The sequence below is a fragment of the Melopsittacus undulatus genome, chromosome 7 (genome assembly GCF_012275295.1).
Source record: "Melopsittacus undulatus isolate bMelUnd1 chromosome 7, bMelUnd1.mat.Z, whole genome shotgun sequence".
Lineage (NCBI taxonomy): Eukaryota > Metazoa > Chordata > Aves > Psittaciformes > Psittaculidae > Melopsittacus > Melopsittacus undulatus.
Window position 1 is genome coordinate 53,716,355 of NC_047533.1, and position 24,501 is coordinate 53,740,855.

A 24,501-nucleotide genomic window follows, 5' to 3' on the forward strand; every position below is an offset into this window, starting at 1 on the left:
AGGCAATGAGCCCCCTGAAGTTAATGGGAGGTTTGCCATTGGCTTAATGAGGCCAATACCCTAAGTAAGGAAGGCTGATTTCCCTGTTATCTGAGAAATACATTTTTTTGTAACTTTCTCTCAATTTTACTTTAAGGAACTTGGGAGGAAGTTAAAAATTATGAAGCTGGATGAAAAGTTTAATAGAAAAGTAGGTCCCCTTCCTTCATTGTGCAAAATGAAAAGCATGCTGCACATTTCCTCCTAAGTTCAGTTTTGAACTTGCTCAGAATTACTTTAAACTAGGTCATAAGATTAAGCTTGGCAACACTCACAGGGAGGGTGATTTGCCACTACATTTTGATAACTTAAAAAATCGTTTTGCTTTGCAAACAAGGAAATAAATATTTCAACCTGAGATCTCAAACCTGTTGATTATTCAAATTTTGTCAGTAACCAATAGCCAATATATAGTATCTTTGACATGTGTCTTCAGACACTGCACAAATGAGAAACTGAGGCAAATTAGCGAGTGAGTTTGGTAAATCACAGATGAGCACAGTGTCAGCTTAAAACTGTTTCAGATAACTTACGCTTTAAAGTCACCTGCACTGACCTCCATAATGACGAAGTCAGTCAGTATGAACATTCCAGCTAGAGCCCAAAGGAAGAGATGCATTGTAGGTATTAAACAATTTCACTCTCTTCAAAATCAAACCCTTGAAAAAATGACTGCTGCTGAGAATCTAGCAGGGAGGAAACTTTCAGGATGTTGTTTTGACTTAACCATTGTCACTGCTTCAAGGAACAAAGCAGCTTTAAGGCAATCACATTTTTCCAAAACGGTTCTCATTGATAAACGTTGCAGTAGATATCTAAGAGGAGGAAATACAGTAGCATGTAGAGAAACATGACTGTTCTATTGAAGCTTAGGACTGAAGATTTTTTCCATCAGTAAGTTACTATTTTTCATTACTCAAATTTTTTTGCTGCATACATGAAGTACTAAAAACAGCTGCAAGAGCAGTTTAAAAACTTGTAATATTGCCATATCTGAAAAAGTCACCTATATAAGGTCTTAGAAGCCTTATAAAAATTCTGATTTACAAAAGACTACAGAGCAGAATGAGGAGCTACAAGCTATTTTCGCAGCTGAATGCAAAGCATGCCATCTGCACAGTACATTTTACCTGGATAGACATACAGAAGGCAAAAGAAGTAAAAACAAAATTAGCAGTCCAACACAGTAACTTTAGATAACAGGATGGCATTATGTTGCCTACAATAGTATCCAAGAGACTTACAGAAAAGGGAACTAGACAATGTAAGGACAACAGACACCTGGATCACAGAACTGAAAGACAAATTACTTTTTTTCTGCTGTTTGGTCTCCAGCAGAGAAGTACCGCAAAACAAAGTGGGGAGACAGGAATTTTTCCTACCCGTCTTTGATACGGAGAGTGGGAAAAAGCCCTAAAATGCTTGAGTAAAACAGCCTTCAAAAAGGAATAAATGAAAAATTACAAAGCATCACCCTCAAATTCCAAAACCCAAGGATGCTATCACTTGACTACCTTAACTAATGTTTGCTCTTAACACTTGCTCTTAGCCAGTTGGTAATGCAAAATAAAATATATTCATTTAAATTATCACAGGATAATTACTAAGTCATAGTAATTCAGTTACATGTGACAACTGTCCATGCTCAAGTCACCTCCTCAAATTCTGATTTCATACTTGCCATAGCTCCAGCCCTCAAGTCAGTTTGCTGTCCTTCCCTTCATTACTGCTATGGAACAAATCTTTTGGTACACAAAGCTAAACAGCAATTAAACTCAATTCTAAATTCTAAAAATCAATTTCTTCAAAACAAATAATAAACATGGATTTTAATGTTTTTCAAAAATTAAAATACTTGAAATATAATTTGTAAAGGCAAAAAGGCAAGACATTCAAACTCTAACACAATCATAGGTATAGAAAGAAAAAAAACCATCAAGTTTTAAATGGATGGTTATATCTTACTCCTTTACCCCATGTTGTGTGCAAGCATGATAACATGTTACCACATCACCACTAAGGAGCAAAGCAACAACATTTCAGAAGTAGGATTATCTTGCTCAGTTTTACAAATGGTGACTTTTACCCTACCATCGAGGAGACAGTCAAAGTGAAGGCACTGTAGGTATTCTCTCTCTCTCATAAAGCCATTCAGGGGTGTTGCCCAGCCTTCTGCCAGCACTTGTACCCACTGCATATCCACCTTGTAAAGAAATGGAAAAACAGACTTACAGCAAATAAAAGCTGTTGCTCACTGATTTACATCAGGTCTTATGATTAATCATAATACATCATAATTTACCCATGAAACACAGATAGTATAGATTTCTCAGTATTACAATTTTAATCACAAAGAATTCCAAGTGTCCACGATTAAGAAAAAAAGAGCAACTTGTTCCTCACTGTTCATATTTCTGGCTATTTTCCAGTCCTTCCACTAGATCAAATGTCCATATGTTAAAAAACAAACCAACAAAAACACAACAAACTTTATTTGTAAATGTTTGATAAAGTTCAACTTAAGTAGGAAGTCCCACTTGCATTTAACTTTTTAACAAAGCAAGGTAACTAAAAGGTTGAGGAAAAAAAAAAAAAACAACAACACAGTTACCACCAAAAAAATCAGAATTATTGGGTTGAATATTAACAGGTCCCATCTTAAAACATATTGGAAAGACAATTTCTATTGCAGAAACTAGTGAGACAATCCAGAAGTAAAATTCTCTTGGGACTAGTACTTAGTTTAGTTTGAGAGGTATCAGCTCACAGGGAATTTCCTTCCTTAGCATTTAAGCAGTCACACTATAACTTACTGTGCGGCCACTATTATTTCTGCATGTGCATTACTAAGACCTGGTCAAGTCTTTGACAAGGACAGGCTTTGCTTGTGCAAGTCTCTTTCAAAGAGCATGACTAATTTTATTACACTCGTTAACTTATGCTGATACAAGTACAACACATGTTCTCTTGCCAAGTTTATATTATACACTTCCTTGATATTTAGCAAACCACTAGTTGGGGGTGCAGGGGGAAAGGATTTGCTAGATTTTCTAGGTTGCAGGGTGAGCAATTTAGAATGGGACACTTAAGAAAATTTAATCATGATCTTAAATATTTATTCCCTATCAAAGCACTAGTTTTACAAACATATGGGAATCTAGTTAAGATGCAGTTAAAGCAAGTATTAAAGTTTATTAGTAGTAGAAGGCTATTTACTGCTGTGCTTAGTATGTTGTCTCAGTCCTTCAAAGTCAAGTTACTCACTGCAGAGGCTGAACTCTGAGCTCTGTCAGCTCCTAGACCAAATGCTTAGCTTTAAATTCTAGTAATACTGTCAAAAAGCCAGTAAAAAAACTTATGCATTGGATGTGTGTTTAGGCATAGCTCTTTCAAAAAAATTATGAGGTAGAACTGAAACAGAGCCAGAAGCACCTTTGTCCAATTTATTTCAGTTGGAAGATATTGCATTTGACCAAAATAAGAACAAAGTTGATCAAGCTGTTCCAGGTTTTTCCACATTTTCACTGCTGGAAGCCAGAAAAGTAGCATCAACATGTTCTAATAGGGGAAGAGAGAGGAAGAAAAAAAAAAACCCAAACAAAAGCCCCACAAAAAAAACCCAACACAATACCAACCACAAAACAATAAAGTACATATGATCATTTCTCTGTAGACTTAAATTTACAGCTGTTTGAGCCTGGTATATATAAAGGTCACACTATCTTTCAGCTGAAGGTTACTAACAAGAATAATCAAGAAATAGTAACTGATTTCCTTTGTATTTTTAGGTCATTACAATTCAAAATAAAATAAATATAAATAAATAAAAACAAAGCAAAAAAAAATATCATTGTTGTTATTCTAGAAATCACTGCTCCTACAAGACATGCCAGGCATGGTTTACTCCATAGACTGGGGGAGAGAGATGTGGGAGGAAATCACTGTAAATTTAATCTCCAGGCTTGGGATAAACTAAGTAACACTATAGCAGACATAATGTACTAAAATACAAAGATTCAATTGTTATCTCCAGTAACTGATTAAAGAAAACACAGATGCTGTGATTTCTCTCAAGAAGGAGGGGGGGAAGCATATCAAGATACATTCTGTAAGCAGTACAGGTATTTTGACTTTATCTCCTTTCACTGGGCAACAGATTGTATTTCAACTTCAGTGAGATAACTGAATACACAATACCTTATTGATTTCCAAGGTTAACAGAGACTCAGCATCAGTTTTGGCCAACTGTAGCTTGTTTTCTGGCACATAAAGCTCTTTTACCTCGTAAGAGGCATCCACTGGTACAATATCCTGTATAAAAGGAACAAATAGAACTTAGTGTTTGCTCAGAATGCTTCTTGGACTCTGAACACATGGTCAAGAAGTAAAATTCTAACGTTGCACTACTCTGTAGCAAGAGTTTATTCATTGTTTTACTCATTTAAAGCCCACACTGTTCCAAGATTATGATATATTGCTAGCCAAGCTGCTAGCTTTAATAATTCAAGCGAAACATTCTGACAAGTGATTTTTTCTGTATCTTAAGTATCCATATAACATTTCCTAGAAAATATTTTAACTATTAAATGCAGGGTTTATGACTTATTAATGCTTACAATACCTACAGCAGAAAGGAAGATTACACTTTTATACTTTAGAAAGCAAAAAGATGTTTTAGACATGGGGCATTTGTAAATTTGAGCCATTTACTATACAATGTACATTAGAAGTGGTAACATGGAGTACAAAAAACCCTCTCAAATAAAAGTGATTAATACAGAAGTACAAATTTAATGTGTTACCTACAGCTAATGTTACAAAACCAGTGTCCTAATCTACATACTAACAGTTACAATATTTAAATGAGAACCCATCTGTGTATATATATGCAATGAACTGAAATCGCATCTTATAACCAGAAGCCCACAGAATATAGATTTTTCTGAATTTGGAAAAAATTCATTTTTCCTTTACGTATTTTAAACAAGACTGCAAGACACTCAAGGCTCAAGACTTTAAACTTCTCATAAGATATGAATATAAGGATAAAATCATTTAAAAAAAAGTAAAAGCAGCTGACAGTTCTTTTTAAAATATATTTTTCAGAGTTTTGGAAATTTTCATGAAGTAATGCTTTACTTTTTGAGGAGAAAAAAAAAAGCTCACCTTAAAGCAAAGTATATACAGACCCGTATCAAGAATAAAGAAATTATCTTTATTTTCCCAAGTTATTCCCAGTTATGCTTGCAGGAAAAACCAAGTTTGCCTGAGCATTATAGACTGCTTATCCAAGCATTTATCAGGTATTAGGCACTACCTCCATGGAAAGTAAAACAAAGGGAGTAGGATGATGAAAGCAAGTGGGAGATAAAAGGACTGCAGGCGTAAAAAGGCATGGTGAGTCTCAATGGCTGTTATATAATTCATGCCTCCAAAGACAAACAAAAGGAGAACAAATTAAACTAGCACTTAGCAATCGTGTTTTATAAGCTCAGTCCATTACATATCAGACGTCATTTGGGAAGCTGATTTTATCAGCTAATAAGGTAGGCAAAACTTGCCTTCTTTTTTTTCTGCCAGAGCAGCAACACTACAGCCCAGGAGAGCTGCAGTAGACTCCCAGAATCAAACGAAGGCATTGCCTGAAAGAACAGCAGACCTTACAAGTATAATGACTGAGTACGCATTATGCTGCTTCACTGAAGATTCCCCTCCGGACCATAGGTCATTACCATGCTAGAATATCCTAATTTTACAAACCATCAAAAGCTGAAAATATATGTGCCTATTAAAAAGGTATACTCAAATATCATCCTGGTTTTAGTGTCACACTAATGGACAAAACAATAGAGAAAAAGGTTTCACAATGCAGTTTCTGCCAACAAACTACCTCATTATAAGGATGTAAATAGCCTGAAGATAGTTCTAGCAACACTGAGTCAGACATTTAGAGAATTTGTAGGACTTCTAAACCTCGAATCCTCTGCAGACATAAAAAATGTCATTTAAAACAACATCTTAGATTTTCAAAAAAGAGGAATCCATAGGTCTTTAAACTATGAATTTTAATAAAATTCTAGGCTAGAAAGCCATCTAGTGACCACTTTAAGGTAGTAACTTCTCAAAAGTCCATTCTACCAAAAGACAAGTTATACAACATTCCTCAACATTTATTATTTCTAAACACATTCATACAGAAAACAGCAAAATAATAAACAAATAACTTAGATGCTTTATGGGAATTTGCCTCCATAGATTGCTATAGTAGATTCTTTGCTAGTGCTGTTAAACATCCTCAACATCCTGTAAAGAGAGTGCCTCCAGGCAAGTTTCCAGCAGATGGGAATCCACAAGTGAAAGCCAATTTATATTACTGAATTACTAGTCTTACAAATTCATATTAATTAAGGTGTGAGGCCACTGAATTATTTATATATTGAAAAAACAGATTTATTTCTGTGACTATAGTAATTACTGCTTTGGTACCTATAGCTTGCAGGCAAATTTGTGAGTACCTTACACACAGGGAAAACTGAAAAATGGAGTAACAGCTGTGATCTTAAGAGAGGGGTACAATTTTCTGGACTGAAACCCTATGCCCATTATGTTATGTTCTATCACTTCTTAAATTCACTTAAGCCACAGAAAAACTATGCCTTTTGTGCCAACAAGAGGAACTTCTGACCACAGGCATTCGCTGCTGTCTCTCCCAAATGTGTAAAGACACCTTTACGAATTTATTCTGGTCAAAGTAAGTAATGTTTAGCTTACACAGTACATCTGTATCAACCTAAATCATTTTGAATGAAAACATCTACAAAATATTCATACAAACCTATCAGTCAACAGAACTACCTGGATGACTGTTGCCCAGCCAAAGTCTCAGAGTGACTCTGTGCCCTTGCCCAGAAGTTAAAAACAAGAGAAGGAAGCAGAATAGATGTCAAAATAAACACCATCATAGTATTAATGATTACACAATTCAGTGTAACTGGAGCTTGTTCTTTTAATAACAACTCCAAAATTATACATGCCTTTTTGCTTGTTTTTTTCCAAGTTGAGCTACTGAAATCTATTTCTATAACATTCAGTAGTGTGTTTTCAAACGAAAGCAATCACAACGAAAGCAGACATATTTCACAAATAGGAATTCTGTAACTTAAAAGACAGGAAGTTCTGTGTACTTTCCTAAGCGTAAGAAAAAATCAATGTTTCATTAATGTGGGAAGTACAAAAGTTAAGTACTGAGGTGTGTTTTTTTTAATTATGCTTAGAAGCTTATACTGCTCACTCTGGTTTACATCTTTCTTGTTAAGTGTTCAAATCTTCAGTGCAATAGTATAAAACTAATAGTATAATCTTGCACATCATTTACAGAGTGGGTTTTTTTCCCCTCAGCTTCACACACAAAGTAACTATTAGCCTAATCTGAGAATTATGGAGGAGCCTGCAAAGGTCACTTAGTCCTGCCTCCTGCTCAAAACTGGATCCAGTACAGCAGGCTGCTCAGGACACAGCCAATCAATTTCTGAATATCTGAAAGGATGGAACATCTACAAACTCTCAGGGAAACTTGTTCTGATATTTGATCATCTTTACAGTAAAAAGGTATTATTCCCCTATGCCTAGCCTGAATTTCCTATGTTTCATGTCTGTTGTTCCTCATCGAACCCATGTGCACCTCTTGCAAAAGCCTTAATCTGTCTTTTTTTACACTCTCCCACTGCAGTGCCAAAACCAGCACAAAGATCTTTAGCCTTCTCTTCTCCAGGCTTAACAAGTCCAGTTCCCCTCAGCCTTTCCTTTACAGCAATATGCACCAGTCCCTGACCACCCTGGTGGCTTCCCACATAACTCACGTCTTCTGAAAACCAATTAGTCTCACACATTTCCATGTATTTTCCAAGACCCACCAGAGTCAAAGTTTGCATCTTAAGCAAAGAAAAACAAAAAAACAAAAAAACCCCCAACCAAACAAAAGAGACTGACTTCCAAGAACAAGCCTTAGCTTCTACTGTGTTCCTAATTCTGAGTACAGAATTTAAATACAATTGCAGGGAATTGTGTGAACAGAGCTAGTAAACCGGTACTGTGTAACCACAAGGAACACCTTCCCAAATACCACTGTAATGCCAAGCTTACACAGGAAATTGTGTGTAACTGTTGGGGGATGAGTGGGAGATGGAAGAAGGGACACCATGTTTATACACCCCCAATGCATTGACCTAAACAGTAGAAGAAGGGTGTCATCAAATTCCAATTTAGGGGATGGTATTTGCAGAGCTTCCATAAACTGATATCCAGAAGTGTGGGACTTTTAGAAAAAGTTCAGAGTTCAAAGTTTCAAGTTACCTACTGGAAATTCAACTCTTCCCTTGTACAATTTTGCATTTCCTTAACAGGAAAGGTGGCATTTCTGAACTATGACTTTTTCAGAAAATACTTGCCAGGCCAAATATTGAATTTACTCCATAGTAAGGAAATAGAAACTTCTCGCAATGGGCTAGATCAGCTATATTTGTTGACAGGAAAAACAAGAACATAACCAATTAAATCTTTACTGCCAAACACCTGCACTAGGGTTGTCTGACTCCACTAGAAAATGTCAGCAGATTTGAAGTCTGATTCGGAGAAAACTCCATGAACAAACTTGCCAACAAAGTTTTTAGGCTGACAAGCAGGTATTCTTTATTGCAGCGCTGAGAGACACAGGGGATAGCTCCTCCTAACATGTGTCTCCCCTGCTGCTGCACAAGCCGTCCTTATACAGTCCCTGGGCATACATACATATTCATGAGGCTACATACAGATTACATTATTTTCCAGAAAGCTCCCCTCATGCGCACAAAATCGTGGTGGTGGTCTCTGAGGGTCGTTTACTTCTTCCAACAATCTTCATCACTTCTGGCAGCCTTTGAAGCACACTCAGTAGATGCTTATACTAGTTTAATTGGTTTGTTAGCACCAGAGACATAATAATCCTCCTGTTCTCCTACCTATCAGTTAAACTGTAGCCTATCCTGGACACCTGGTATTCCCAGATATTCCTTATCCCTGTGTCCTGTACTTCTAGACTGTTTTTCTTAAAACTATGTCAATTATAATGATTTCTCTTGTAAAAGAATTCTCAGTACGTTCTCTAGCTGTACTCTGGTTTTTTTTCTATGTGTCATGCACCTCAGTAATTTTCCATTGCTACTGTTACAAAGCCATTAAAATTTAACATTGCTTAAAACTAATTCTAAAGGTTTATATATTCCATTTTGTGATTTTGTGCCCCCCTTGTTTCAAGTCAAATTTATCAAGCTCAAAAGCCACAAAAGTCTTTCTGGTTGGGGGGGGGAGGGTGTGTGAAAAGAAAAGAAGTGTGTATAGTACTGAAAGCAGCAGGGGGTGACACTTGGTAGCTGTAGGAGATATGCATCAGTACCTTGAAGTCTAGGTCCCTAAAAAGAACTTTCAAGTGTCTGTTGCATTTATGTGCAAAGAAACCAAGCCAGATGACCCTCAAAACCAAGTTATAACACACAAGAACTTTCCAGATTAAATATCTGCATATAACTCCTTTTTCTGCATGGTTAGCTCCCTTTTCTTCCAAAGGACTGAACACAGTTTTGGAAAAGTCCTGCTAAATTTGCTTCAGAGCTCTTTTCAAATAATACGAAAAATCCTAAGAACCAAATAATTCTACTACCTACAAAACAACTGTGTTTCAAGTTCTTGGTTAATAAACTTCTGTATGTATATCTATCTCTGCTACCATACACACTTATACAGTTCCAATTGTCTTCTCTCTTCTGCCACTATTGTCAGAACTAGTACATAAAAACACTCCTTGAAACTCAAGGATTACCAACACTTTGAGAGGATTCCTTCCAAAACTTTTTCACAGCTACTGAAACAAAACAAACATCACAAATTATTTTTAATACTGCTTGCCTATGGTCTTTTTTCTTTACAAATCACAATGGATTATTCAAGAACACCACAGAGATGGCTTGTTCCAACTAAAGAAAACCTACAGAAGTTATACTCTCAAGGTATCACTGAATTAAGATGGTGTGAGAGCAAGACATGCCTGTTCAGCCATGCCTTGGTTTCATTTTCTTTCACTGAAGGAAGTAAGCAACCACTAAGATATCTTGGCATTCATGAGACTGTTGTCTACAAAGAAAGAAAAATCTGTGCTAAGATGTGCCTTAAGCAAAGGACAGAGCTAAGCTGACTGGGCTAGGAGCCAGCATTCAGCACTGTAAACCAAGCGTGCTAACGCAAGACTTTGGGAATCACCATCTCAGCACACACAACATTAGTTTCTACAATTATGAAACTTGGTGAATTGTTCTTCTGAGCAGGAGGCACATGGCCTCCCACAGTCAGGAACTGTAACCTCCCATACACAGGACTCTGATACAGCACTCTCCTTTTTAATTCCAAAAAACATTCACATGAGCATTAGGGTAAAAATCATAGAATCACAGAATCTTTTGGGTTGGAAGGGAGCTTTACTCAAGCTAAATCCTAAATTTCCAGAACATCCAACTCACAAAACAAACAAATCCACCACAAAACACATGAATAATTGTCTGCTGGAGTATCAAAATTAAAATGATTGTTTGAAATGTCATCTGCTCACTACCCACTGGCTATAGATAAGAATGTAAGGAGACATTTCTTCTACATGAATACTAGCAAATTCTGGCAATCTGGTTTCAAGAGGCCATCTTATGGCTGCCTTCACTTCTAGTAAGGTTTGGGTTTTTGAGTTTTTTTGTTGGTTTGGTTTTGGGATGAGGGTTGTTGTGTCTGTTTTTTTTTTTGTGTTTTGGTGGGGTTTTGTTTGTTTCTTTGCCTTATTTTGTTGCTGCTTTTTTTTGTTTTGTTTTGTGCATAGGGTTTTTGGTGTGCTTTTTCTTTTGGGGGGATGGGAGGTGTGGTTGTTTAGGTTTTTTCTTTGTTTTGGGGTTTTTATGTTGGGTTTGTTTTGCTTTGGTTGGTTGGTCTTTTTAGGTTGGTTAATGAACTGCATCACTTAGCAGACAATGGGAGGAGGCCCAGAGGCTTGAAAAGGGATGGTGTAGACTGCAGGCATGAACAAGGAGAGTCTTACCTTTTCAGAAGCTATGAACCATTACCTCAACTCAGGCATGTAAAGAACAGCTTCCTGAACAAGTCCTTACTCAATTGCACGACTACTTTTACTAGAGCAGGAAAAACAGTGGCAACCAGGGAAACGAGACACACCCACTGCACCCCTATTTAAGCCAGCTCAAAGTACTGTGTGAGTGCATCCCTGGTTCTTCCTATCTGCAGTATATATTAACTTGTACAATATAGAGACAAAGCAAAAAATTTCAGAATCTTTAAAATTGGTTCATATAATTTGCTAAGTCAGCATTCATCAGTGATTCTGTAACTGACGCAACCTTCTCTCCCTTCCAGTTATCAGTTATGATAATTAAGATAACATAATTTTCCACTTGTCCAATTCTTTTTTCCACTTAGAGATCAAACATGTTGCAATGTTCAGGTTTAAAAATGAAGCACACATCAGGACAAGTTTAAAAGCTAGAATTTAAAGATGAATAAACCTTTAACTCTTAAAAACTGTCTTTGCTTTTCCTAGAACATACATTCAGACTACAGGCACACATGCTTTGAAAAAAGTTACTAAGATATACAAGCATTTCTGCTCACCCTTTCTTGAAGAAGTTCCACAACTTGTTGTACACAGTCATTCACATCACAGGAATCAGTTTTCAGCACAAGCTCTGGGGCTTCTGGTTTTTCATACTCTGAGTCAATCCCAGTAAAACCTACAGAACATAAGACAAAAATCTTAAGCAACTTTTCCCAAATGATTACTGCATTTTAACAATGTTCTCAGTTTTCTAGATATAAAGCAACACAACAGGCAAGAGCACAGGGTTTTAACTTTCTTAATACAGCATTTCTTCGGGTAATCAACAGGTTTTTTTCTTAATCATACCATCTGCTAATCCTGCTACACAACTGCATCAAACTTCAGCATTCTGTAGCATATACATAGCTCATTTTTGTTGGCATGTTATTTGATTTTTACTGTGAAGAAAGAAAGAAGCAATGGCAGTAGAACTGTGCACATCAACCCAGAGTTAGTCATCCATCAGCTGTCCTTTATTATTAGCTGTGATGTTGTGGGGTTTTTTTTAACAGAAAGCATGATGTAGAACAATGAGTGTATAGGTGAATTTACATTCATGACACCAGGCAGTACTCAGAAGAGTAGGAAATTCCAACATCTATTACCTTAGTTCAGCTAATATATAATTTTAAGATAGCTGTTAATATGAAGTAGATGTGTGTGTTTGCTATAGTTGTAACAACTACTGCCACAGGCACTACAAGCTACAGTGAGCTTGTTCTGGCCTACTTAGCCAGTAGTCTGATTTGAAAAGGAGGAGATTCTGACTGAGCATACATGAACAAGGAGGAAAAGAAATCAAAGCTAAAGGCAAAGCATGTAAAGTTTACAAGTCAGATCTGCAGCAGAAATATCAGATGAGCTACAGCCACTGAACATCTGCATCCTGCACAACTACAAACATTAAAACTGAGTTTTCCACTTCAGTATTAAATACTCTGAAAATTAGTAGCATAATTCCCCACCTAAGAAAAAAAGATTGCTGCAGTACCTCATGTGATAAATAAAACCCAGTATCTGTACCAAAACCTGCATACTTTATAACTATCGCATTTTAGGAGCAGTAGGAACAAACGAAGTGTCTCATTACCACGGCCAGAGAAAAAGGCAGTGACAGTTGCTCACTTCTGTGAACAGACAAGTTCATTTAATTTTCATCCTTCATGTATCAGATGGGTTATAAGACACAGCCAGTGCTAGACCCACCTGTAACTTACTCATCCACTGTATACCTCACTACCACTTTTAAAGTAACACAATCCCATTATGGAGCTCTCAAAATTCACAAAGTATTAAGGAAGTTCTACAGCACAAATATGGATTCTGTACAGACATGTAGTCTGTAGTCCTGGGGTAACAGTTGGACTTGAGCATCTTAAGGGTCTTTTCCAACCTATTTGATTCTATGATTTGTGTCGTACAATCTCAAGCCACCTTGCTATGATTCTGAGCAAACCTTAGGTCAGCCTTATTTATTCCTGGTCTTCACAGGACATATTTAGTAGCATTGGAAGTATCAAACAATCAATCACGTGCAATGTCTTAGATTTCCTGAATTTTTATAACCCTTCTGATAAATGCTGAGTTCATCATTATAACATCAGTAAACTCAGCTCAGAAAAATGGTTACTTTAAAAATTGCTATCATCAGCCCCTGCAAACTATAATATAACACAGAGTAAGGAAGCATTTGAAGCAATATTTACAAAGAGTAATCGCATATTTAGGCTATTTTTATTGCAGGCTGTAGTTAGATCTTGATCTGAGGCTGGGTATATGAAGTAATTTTCATGGGCACTAGCACAGAACCCTAATTTCAAAAAGTTTCTTCAGAAGTGCTCTTAATGGGATTTACAGAGAGAGATCATGCTTTGCCTTCTGGAAGAAGTAACTCTTGTTAATGCAATTCTTTATAAAGAATCAGGCTCTTCTTTAACTACTCAATGGACACAAAGGACAGACTAATCCTCAACTGTAAGAGCTTGCAATAGCTGGTACAATTTTCTGCTCAGTCCTTTCCCCAGTTCATGTTGCTTTTAAGCATGGCACAGACTTGAGCACATCCACCTATGTGGAGTCACATTACACCAATGCTTCAGGTATGAAAGGATGTGACTACACCTAGGCTCACCTTTAATTTCTCCAGCCCTGGCTTTCTTGTAGAGTCCTTTAACATCTCTCTGCTCACAGACATGCAACGGAGCATCCACAAATACTTCAAAAAAAGGCAAACTTGCCCCTTCATGAATTCGTCTGGCATTATTACGATCCTGACAGAAAACAGGAAAAAAAATAGTAAGAGATTGCACCCACATACTGTGACTTTCTGCTTTCAAAGTTCTTTTTAAAGAAGCTGACAGTAAAATGTAAGCAAGTTTCAAAGTCTGAAAAAAGAAACATGATTTGATTGACTGATATCCTGCAAGCTATACCAGTCTGAATATAGTTCATCACATGGTAAAAGATAACATGAAAATTCGAGGTATTTTACATTAGCCTGATTTATTAAAAAATAAATCAATAAAAAACACCCAACACTGAACCCAGGCATACACTGCAGAATGTTTTGTACCTTCCTCTACCTTTTAGCACATCCCTAACTTTTACATTTGCTTAATTCAGAGGAGGTATTACCTGCTACCCCTGATACAACCACCTTCTCTCCAGAGCACCAGATTTATCTATATTCATTCATCTGACAAGGCTTCCATACTTCAAACATTATTTTATTTGTTTCAGTGCTTGATCAAGCCATACATCTGATGAATTTCAGTTAGAGAACAAAACACTTCCAAAAATCCACTCTAAATAATCTCCCATTAAATATTATTATTATTAGTCTTACGTCTAAAGACCTGTATTTTACTGCAAGATCTTGAGTTCCCCAGTTTATCATTGCAAGAACTGTTTGCACCACTATAACCAAAGAAGTAACAGCTTCTCAGGCTGTGAAACATGTAAGCTACAGCCCCAGGTAGCTTACAGGATACTTGCAAGTATCTTCAAGATACTTGGTGTTCACTTTGTCTCTCCCATCTGAGTTCTCATAGGTAAGCAAAACAACCAAACAAACAAAAAAGAAAGGTCTTCACAAAACAATGGAAACATGGATTTAGGTTAATTTTCAGTATTATCAAATGTTATGTTGGACATACAGCATGAAATAAAATAAAAATAATTATGGACAATTACACATTTTTTCCCTTAAGCCATTTGGTAAAATACAGCTCACACCATTCATTCACTTAGAGGAAAAAATGCTTTTAAAAAATTTAAGTGAGTCTTCAGGTTAAGTGTATACCTATTCTTTATAAAGTACTAGAATCTACATGGATCAAACAAGATATTGTAATTTTGCGACTCTTGAACTATCATTTGTGTTTGTTCCTTGTGTTAGGTAAGTAATTCTGTCTAACAGACTGAAGGACAGTTCCATTTAAGAGACTAATGCAAACTTTTATATTTAAGATTAATGTTTCTTATTTAAAAAATGAATAATTAAATTTGAATAATCATCTCTAGAAAGCACAAATGTCATTAAAAAAAATTAAAAAAGACAAAAAGAAAAAGTCAAGCAAGTATTTGATCCTGGCTAAGTTCAGTGAGGGATTCCTGTCACTGAGTTACATTTTGTATTTTCCCCACACTTTATCTAGAGGGTTTTCATATTTACCTGAGTATACGGAGAGATGAAGGAAGTGATGCACACCAAACCAGCATCTGCAAAAAGTTTAGCAACCTCTGCAATACGACGGACATTTTCTTCTCTATCTTCTGGTGTGAAACCCAGATTCTTATTAAGGCCTTGGCGAATATTATCACCATCCAATGTGTAGCATGGAATGCCATGGCATACTAAATACTCTTCTAGTGCCATGCTCACTGTAGTCTTCCCAGCACCAGACAGACCTAGAATATTCAATAATATAACTACATAAGCACAGAAACAAGTTAGGGCAAACTGAAGTACATTTACCCAAATTGACAAGCATCAGCAATGCCTGCAACACAGGCCAAGTGCCTTTTACACAGACAATAGGTATAGGGACAGTAAGGCACAAAGCAAAGTGGGCCATAAGAAACAGAGAATAGTGTGGCCTTGAGAGCTGCTGCCACTTACAGAGGTTGTGCACATTCCCCAGTGCTGCTGCTGGCAGTTGATACTACCTGAACAAACTAAACTTGGAGACTGAACACAGTTAAGATGTTGTTTATATCAAAAGAGGAAGATCTCTGAAGTGAATTCCAGCCAACATAAGAAATGGGACCAGATCACACTGTTTTTACTCCTTGCAGAATAACAGCACTGAATTAGACACTACAGACACAATAAAACTCGCCTACTCAAGACTCAGACAGAGCAGTCATGTTCTACTAACTGGAACAGGTCAGTAACAAGCAAAGACAATTTTCATACTAAACTTTAGCCCAGTTCAGTATCTTAGGCAACAAACCTTTAAACAATTCAGAAGTCTTGCTGGCACTTAAAAGTTTACTGTTTGCTTTAAGTTGCAAATGTGTTTAAATAATTTTCCAGACTAGATTTCAGGAATTTATCTGGAGCACATGCTTCTGCTTATACTGAGCAATCAGCTGCTAAATGGGACACAAACACAAATCTTCACAAGATAACACAAATCCTTTGAGTAAGTAAAATATTTTAAAAAATAAGTGTGATGGCAGTCTAAATAAACTAGTGAGTGAAGAAAAATGTTTTGAACTTTCTTAGTGGCAGTTAAGATTCTTTCTAGACAAAGCAAACAAGAAAAAATAAAATAAAACTCCACAAGTTTGATATTACTGCTAAGACCTTTGCAGCAAAGGATCACAATCATACAACAAGCATGTTCTAAGAAAACTCCAAGTGCAAAGGAAACCTTGACACCTTTAACAGTTTAGGATAATCTAAAGATGGAGTCATTGCATTGGTTCCTTTTTCACTCAAAATCCAGAAGGTACAGAGCAGCCTACTGAAAACATAAGAATATGTGCATCCTAGGGCAAGTCCTACATAAGAATTTGCGCCCACACTTCTCTCAAGGAAAGCCCCCACATCCATCACAGATTTCTGTATGGTTTGGCTCACACTCAAAACTCTGAAAAAACTGCGGAGTTGTGAATAATGACCTATCATCATCTATTAAAATAATCTACTTTTTCTTGGACAACACAGGTTTCCTGCCTCAGTGCTCACCTGTCTACTTTGAAAAAAGCAACAGCTATACATGACGAAAGGAGAAAGCTTGCTCTCTTGCCCTCCCCTATCTCCACTCTATTACTTCAACACCTCTGGTGCCCCTTAGCCAACTCAGTTTGCTCATCTTCTTCCCTCCCCCACTCCCCACACACACACACACTTTTTTTCCATTTTCTGTGCCTGGAAGGAGGCTGTGTTAAGTTCAGAATGATTTAGATTGAGGTTGAATCAGCTCAAGGTTGGGTTGGGCAAGCACTACAGCTTGCGCGAGGCAAGAAAGGAAAGCAAGGCTGGAAACAGAACAGTCTTCTTTTGGCAGCAATTACACACACCCTCTTCCTAGAAAGTAATCACGGCAGTCCAAATTAAGATTTCAGCAACTTCATAATTTAATTCTCATTAATGCAGTCTTTGATTTGCAGTTTTTGTCCCCACATCTAGCATGCTATTTACCCAAATGCTCTAGCACGTATCACTTGGTCTCCAGTGTTTAATGAAATACAAAATGTAATGTTATATAATAATGAATTTTAAAACTAGCTTTTGAGCTGACAAGTCTTTAGAATAACTTACACTCTCAAAATTGCATATTATTTTACATGTTAAAGTAACGCTTTCCCATTTTTTATACATTCTTTGTTTTTTGATGTTGTTTTTCATTTTTACTAGGACCCCCTGACTCAAAACCACAAGACATTTACTACAATTTAACTCTCAAATAAACCCGAGCTTAAAAATGAAAAATAAAATTAAAAATAAAAAATTAAAACCTCTGAAATAACTTCCAGTACACTCCCACTCCAGGAACGGTGGTGACGTGAGAGAATCTTGAAAGGAGTATACCACTGTTTCAGCTTTTATTCTAAAACCTAGTAGGGCTTTGAAGACTCATTGCACAGTTCTAGAATGGGTAGTATTGCTTACTTCAATACCTACAGTCCATTTAATTCCGTAACATCAGTGCTCAAACGTCAACAATCCAGCTTCCCTGACACACTCTTTTTAACACCTTACTGCCTTCCTACTTTTCTGTATTCTACCACCAACTTCCTTCCTCCTTACAAAAAAAAGAAATCGGGCATTATCCTGGTTTCACCCAGGACAGAGTTAATTTACTTCTTAGTAGCTGGTGCAGTGCTGTTTTGGCTTTAGTCTGAGAACAATGCTGATAACACACTCATGTTTTAGTTATTGCTAAGTAGTGCTCACCCTAAGTACTTCTCAGTCTCTCATGCTCTGCCAGTGAGGAGGGGCATGAGAAGCTGGGAGAGAGCAGAAATAGGACACCTGACCCAAATGGCCAAAGGGCTATTCCCACACCACAGAACTTCATGCCCAAACTGGGCAGAATTGGCCTGAGAGGAGCTGGTTACTGCTCAGGGACAGGCTGAGCATCAGTCAGCTGGTGGTGAGTATTGTGCATCATTTTTCATTCCTTGGGTTTTATTCCCTTCTCTCTCCCCTTTTCATTACAATCATTATTATTGTTGTTGCATTTTACTTTATTTCATTTATTAAACTGTTTTTAACTCATGGATTTTACCTTTTTCTCCGGACTGCTCCTCATCCTATCAGGGTGGGGAGAGTGAACAACTAACTACATGGTACTTAGTTGCCAGCTGGGATTTAAACAAATGTAATCTTAATGTCTGTCATGTTTTAAAAGAATGATGCCTGGAAAATGTGGCTGTGTAGATAACTGAGAAAACATTTTTATCATGACCTTTTTCAAAAGGATATTAATGAATTAGCAGGAGAAACAGAAAGACAGCCTACTAGATCATTGAAGCATTGAGACATGCTGGAGCTATGTGACAGATATAGGGAGACAAAGTGCTCCATTCTTTCACCAAAGAAATACATGACAGCAAGTTCCTGTATCAATTCTGTTTTGAGTGGCTTTCTGCAATTTGATATCAACTATTACTTTACCTTTCCCGTATGTTCATTAACACTAGTGGAAACAAATTTTACTTAGTGCAGTAAGTTTCTCGAATATTTTGTGAAGATTTTTTGTATTGCAATATAACAGTGCTCTAAATGGTTTACAAAATACTTAACACATTGCTATATTTATTTGTTTCTTTTCCATTTTAACTGGGGAAAAAAAAAAAAACAACAAAAACCAAAAGCTCCAAAGGAAATATGTTGAAGCTTCAAGGAACTTTGAAAGACAGAACAAAAAAATCCCTTCACAGTTATGAAACAAAGGTGTCTTCCAGAATTTTTTCACCCCCTCTTTTTTACAGCCAAAACAACTCAGTGGCAAAAATACAGCACTGATTTTAAAAATAACTCTCAGTACGCATTGCCTGAACACTCAGTTGCTGTCCAAAGCATAGGTTTTATGTTGAATCATTATTTCATCTGAAACAGGTAAGATCATTCTAAAGAGAAGAGACCCTTACAGAAAAGATTCAGGAACACAGTCCTGCAGAATGGGGGAGACAACTTAGGTTTCATTTGTTAATAGGTTAAATGGACAGTAAGAAGAGTCAGAATTAGTTACAACACACAAAAACTCCATGCACTTCAAAACTCAACCAGAATTAAGCAATAGACAGTGTCAAAAAAAATGATCCTAGAGCACCAAACAAGATACATTCTCAAATTACTATCTGCCCAGAGCAATTTCTTCCTAGTCTACCTAAAAATAGTAATAAAATTGCATCAGCATCTCAGATTCCACAAATACTCAACTTTGCAGGAAAAAGAAGGATCTACCACTAAGTAGCTTTTCAGAAGAATAACTAAAACAAGAAGATCCTCAGAAATCTGTGAACGTACCTGTTAACCAGACTGTGCATCCACGAAAACCACTTCTTGTTCCCACCACTTGGCCTCTCTTATTTCTGCTGACATGATGAGCTTGGTAGGTAACATTGGTTGCCCTCTGCATTCCCTGTAAAAGCAGCAGCTCATTAGGTCTTTAATGTCTGATAGGATGAGCTGGCAAAACATACTGAAGCTTCTTCACAGACACAGAGAAAGACTTGAAGACAGATCAATGGAAGCAAAAACAATACCAAATCCATCAGCTGCAGCATAGATCAAAGGACACAAAGGAAATTAGAAAAGCCACCCATAGCACACCACATCCCTTGTGCTCCTTCAGTGAAACTTGAGATTGCCAGGTTAGGCAATTACTACTTTCAAATACAACTTGTTTAAGAAAAATCAACTATATAAATAGAGATGAGCTGCTAGACACTACTTCTGTTCAAGTCATTTAAAGGTAAGATCAAATGGACTCTTCCTCTCCGAGCTAAAGGTTTCTGTCATAAAACAGCCAAACATCAGCTAATTTTTTTACTCTTAAGAGACCTTTTCATTGCAAACTGTGCATGTCTGGTCCAACTTTCAGTTCAGCAGACACACCTCCAAACCACTCTGCCTTTATCTATACTATCAGTTTCCAGAACTGAGCCAATTATATATTCTGAATGATTAAATAAAGTACCACTTCCAAGTGATTTACTAAAGAATATACTTTTAAAGATGGGACTTTTGTAGTATAATTTTGACTACAACAAAGCTGGTTACAGATTTTCTTAAAACTATTTATTCCTCATAATAAGCTGCTGTATGAGTATCTTAAGAAAAATTACACTGCTGTCAACACATTTCACAATTTAAGGTGAGGGAACCCACAGGAAGATCAGCCTCAGCATTCCCTTAAGCTTTAATGGCATCAGGTAACATGAACTTTGTTCATAAAAGATCAAGACCTTAGACAACCAAAGCATGAACAATCAAACAGAAAAAGAAAGCTAAAAAAAAAAATAAAAAAGAGAGATGGGGTGAAATTAGTGGTGTATGTAATGCTGCTTTGACTTCTCTTGCTTACAAACATATTCTAAGATATTCACACTGTCTTCTCTTTCATCATTTTCTCAGTACTAGCTGGAAAGAAAAGCACTTATGACATCTAATAAAAACAAAAGAAGGGAGGATACAGGATTACAAAGTACTAGCAGGGAGCTGTTCATAGTTTTAGAGAGAAACACCACAAAGTAGTGTTAACAGAAAAATCATATCTACTTGTGACTTCAAGAGCTGCTGCTACAGCATTCTTCTGCAGAAGAACACTTTAAAGTTTATCTATAACCTAAGTGGAAGTTATGAATTTGTTTGATTGTATGTCTCTATACACAGCTGGGCTCATAGTTAAGGTAAAAACAGATGTTCAAGTTTTCAGACACAACCCCATAATTCAGAGGTGACAGTCCAGCATCTAAAATTAGATGAAGACTGAATACCAACCCATAAGAAACCACCATCTACAAACAGTTTATAAAAATACAAAAATTAAGTTGTATTTGCTGATCATGTTACCTTCAAATACTTTATCTCCAAAACCAAAGCTGTTTTGTACATGAAATTATTACAGTACAGATAACTAAAGCCAGAAGTCAAAAAGTAAAAAAAAAAATATATCTATTCTTTCTTCCTACAGTAAAAACAAATATGCACTACATAAAATCAGAGATATCAGCAAGCAAATGGACAGATTGTGGAATTGAAAACAACAAAAAGAATTTAAGTACTTGGCCTTCAATTAAAAGAAAGATATACTGTTTATACACTATACATAGCAATTCAAACTAATACATTAATAGCAACATTCTTTCTCATCAATTCCAGTTGTACTGTATTGTACCAGGCACGGGAAAAAACACAAGACAGTCTCAAAGCACAGCTCCCTTGCCACTAACTCTTTCACACTAAAATGTAAAAACACACATACTTTGCTGTTGACTCCTGGCGATCAGTATGTTATCAGACTCAAACACTTTGGAGGTCAAAGGTCTCATCCAAGGAGACTTCTTCCAGACTATATTCAGTAAGTTGCATCAGTTTTCTTTGTTCTCCAGAACTAGCAAAGCAGCAATGCAACTGATCAGGGTATTGCACTAAGCTCACAAAACACATGAAAGCAGGCAAGAGGGATTCTTAAAATGATGAAAATAAGACACAACTTTAAAAAAGAAACAAAAAAGTATCAAGCAACAAATGAGCATTGATGACACAGCAACAGGAAGGCCAAAAGACTGCAGGAATACAAGGCACACAAAGTGCAACAGAGCAGCCAGCAAGCTCAGGGGTGGGACAACAATCCTTCAGAAGCAGGCATCCAAGACTAAAGGTTAAAGTGCCCAAACTGACTGCAAGCTTTCAAAACCACACCTATCCCCACCAGCCCCACCTCTTGTTTATGTGTGTATGCACACAAGAGAGCTCAGTACTACTCCTGGACAAAGTAGCAAAATCTTCTTTATCTTCCAACAGAGAACAGCTTTTTATAGAAGTGCTCTGAAGAGTTAATAATTTAGCAAGTCTTTCTCTCTTGCTGAAAAAAACCCAGCAACCTAGTAATGTTTCCTAATCCTGTTCACTTTCCTACTAGATGATTCACTGGCAGTGCTGAGCAACAAAAGCCAAAAGCTGCATCCTCAAAATCATGTTTTTAATTACTATCCCAGACATATATATTTACTACAAATATTGATGTGGTACAGGGAAATACTCAGGAGCAGAAATCAGTGGCTTACATTAGTTGCTCTCTTAAATTATTTAGCCAGTCTTCAAATTCCTGTACATAAAATTTTATGACTATCAACTGATGAAATTAAATGGCCATCCAAAATGATAGCAGAAATGAAGAACAGTCATTTCCTTTTATACTGCATCAAAGCATTGCTAGCCTTGGAGATCCATATTATCAATATTAAAAGAAATGAAACAGAAAATGAGTAACAAGAAAACGCAATAAGATGAAGAAGTACTGTTTAAAAAAAAAAAGCTATTTTAAACTTCTTAGCCTAATTAAATTCACTATAATAGTCACTCTACCGAAACAACACACTAAATTTTTGAAAAGGGGCTAATGAAAAAAAGGGCATTAATCTCAAAGGTCTTTTTATCTGCCTTTTTTTTTTTTTACAACCATTGGAAATTTCCTCTCTGACTTGCCTGCAAAAATATTTCTTGCACCCATGTTACATATTAAGTGCTTCTGCACTACTTATACTAACACTGCATTTTAATGTTTTCCCTCCTGCATGTTAAATGCTCTGGTCCACTGTGTTTCACTATAACAGTAATGTCAGCTGAGAATGCTGATATATCCTTCCCACTATACCAGTTTGTGTCTCACATGAAATCTGACGTGTTGCAGTATAACAATATCTTTGTACTGAAGATAAAAAAAAAAGGAATAATAAGCCTTTCACTTTAGATGTGCACTGAAAAGCTGTAATAACACAGCAAGAAAGGATGACTCCACAGCTTATTTTTTTTGTCATAAAGGTAACTTTTCACTTTGCAGGTAGTTGACCAGGAAAATGAGTACAGACATCTAAGAACTATGGAAACAGAAGAAAGCAAGCAGACATGGACCAAAAGGAAATATATCTCTGTCAATTTATCTGTATAAATATTTGTGGAGGGAGATGTGACCTGCATTTATTTTCTTATCTTATTCTTGATGTTTTGCCCAGTTGCAACTATTTTTTTTTTTTTGCCAAAGCCAAATCTGACTATCAGTAACAAACACCTTTGAGGTAAGAACTCCAATCAGACATCCAGATAAAGGAGAGCAAACCCAGGTTGCAACACCAAGATCAAAAGGCAGCAGAAAAGATTATTGCTTAATTGTTTCATAATTAACAGCCAAATCATTACACTGTCATAAACTGAATTTATTCTTCACTACTTCAGAGCAACAATGAAACACTGTGCTTCTACAGTCACTTGACATCAAATTTTAACTTCTCACAAAGCAAGACCCCTACGGTAGGAAGTAAAGCTTTCAGTGGCAAGCAGAGACTCCCCATGCCACAGCTCTAACTTGAGGCAGCTCTGACATTGGAAGCATCAGGAAAGGACTGTGTAAAGCACAGGCATGGTTTCTATACAAACCATATATACCCAAGAAGCTGTGACTAAATCCACAGTCTTCTGCTGTAAGATGACAGCGCTGATTCCTCAAGAGAACAACACCCATAAGCTAACAATAGCAACAGATCCAGCATCACCTCTGAAATGCAGTCTTATCTTTAATGCCATTCCCATTTTCCAAACACCTCAGATGCATTTCTAAGCCATTTGCTAACTTGATCACCATATGCCTCTTTATAAGAAAGGCTATCCCAATAATGCACATTTTTATGACATTTATTCTTCAGCAATGACAACTCAACCAAGTGATAGGTTTCTTTTTCCAACCAAACTGTTCTCAATAGTGAAACAGCAAATCCAGCAGACTGAACGTTGCCCATTTCCTTTGTCTACAAACACAAGCAAGGAGAACAGATATAATTGCAATACAAAAATTCAGATGCTAAAACAATGGCATTTCACCCAAACACCTACTCCATATGTAGATCAGCTTTCAGGACCTGTTCACCAAAATACCTGCAAGGAATGTCTTCCAATAGCTACTTTTTCAAATTCTGATTTGAAATTCTGTGCCTTGATTTGGACAACTGTGCTTGGAAATGGAGGGCAAGCCCAGAAATGGCATCTGAACAAGATGTTTTGTAGAGATTAAAAAACTAGCAATTCTCTAATCCATATTCTA

General features: G+C 36.7%; 1 protein-coding gene across 3 annotated transcripts in view; it reads right to left on the reverse strand.

The window, feature by feature from the left end:
• The window catches only part of PAPSS1 (3'-phosphoadenosine 5'-phosphosulfate synthase 1), a 44,892-nt gene that overhangs the window by 17,984 nt on the left and 2,407 nt on the right, over positions 1-24,501 (reverse strand). For 2 of the 3 annotated variants that reach the window (XM_031048512.2, XM_005148635.4), the window contains exons 2-7: positions 19,707-19,821; positions 15,396-15,631; positions 13,854-13,992; positions 11,737-11,855; positions 4,237-4,350; positions 2,131-2,242 (exon numbers count right to left, since the gene is read on the reverse strand). In XM_031048512.2, the coding sequence (XP_030904372.2) occupies positions 2,131-2,242; positions 4,237-4,350; positions 11,737-11,855; positions 13,854-13,992; positions 15,396-15,631; positions 19,707-19,821 (835 nt within the window). Of the gene's footprint in view, positions 1-2,130; positions 2,243-4,236; positions 4,351-11,736; positions 11,856-13,853; positions 13,993-15,395; positions 15,632-19,706; positions 19,822-21,666; positions 21,776-24,501 lie in introns of those variants that run through there. The other variant, XM_031048513.2, reaches the window with a different exon arrangement.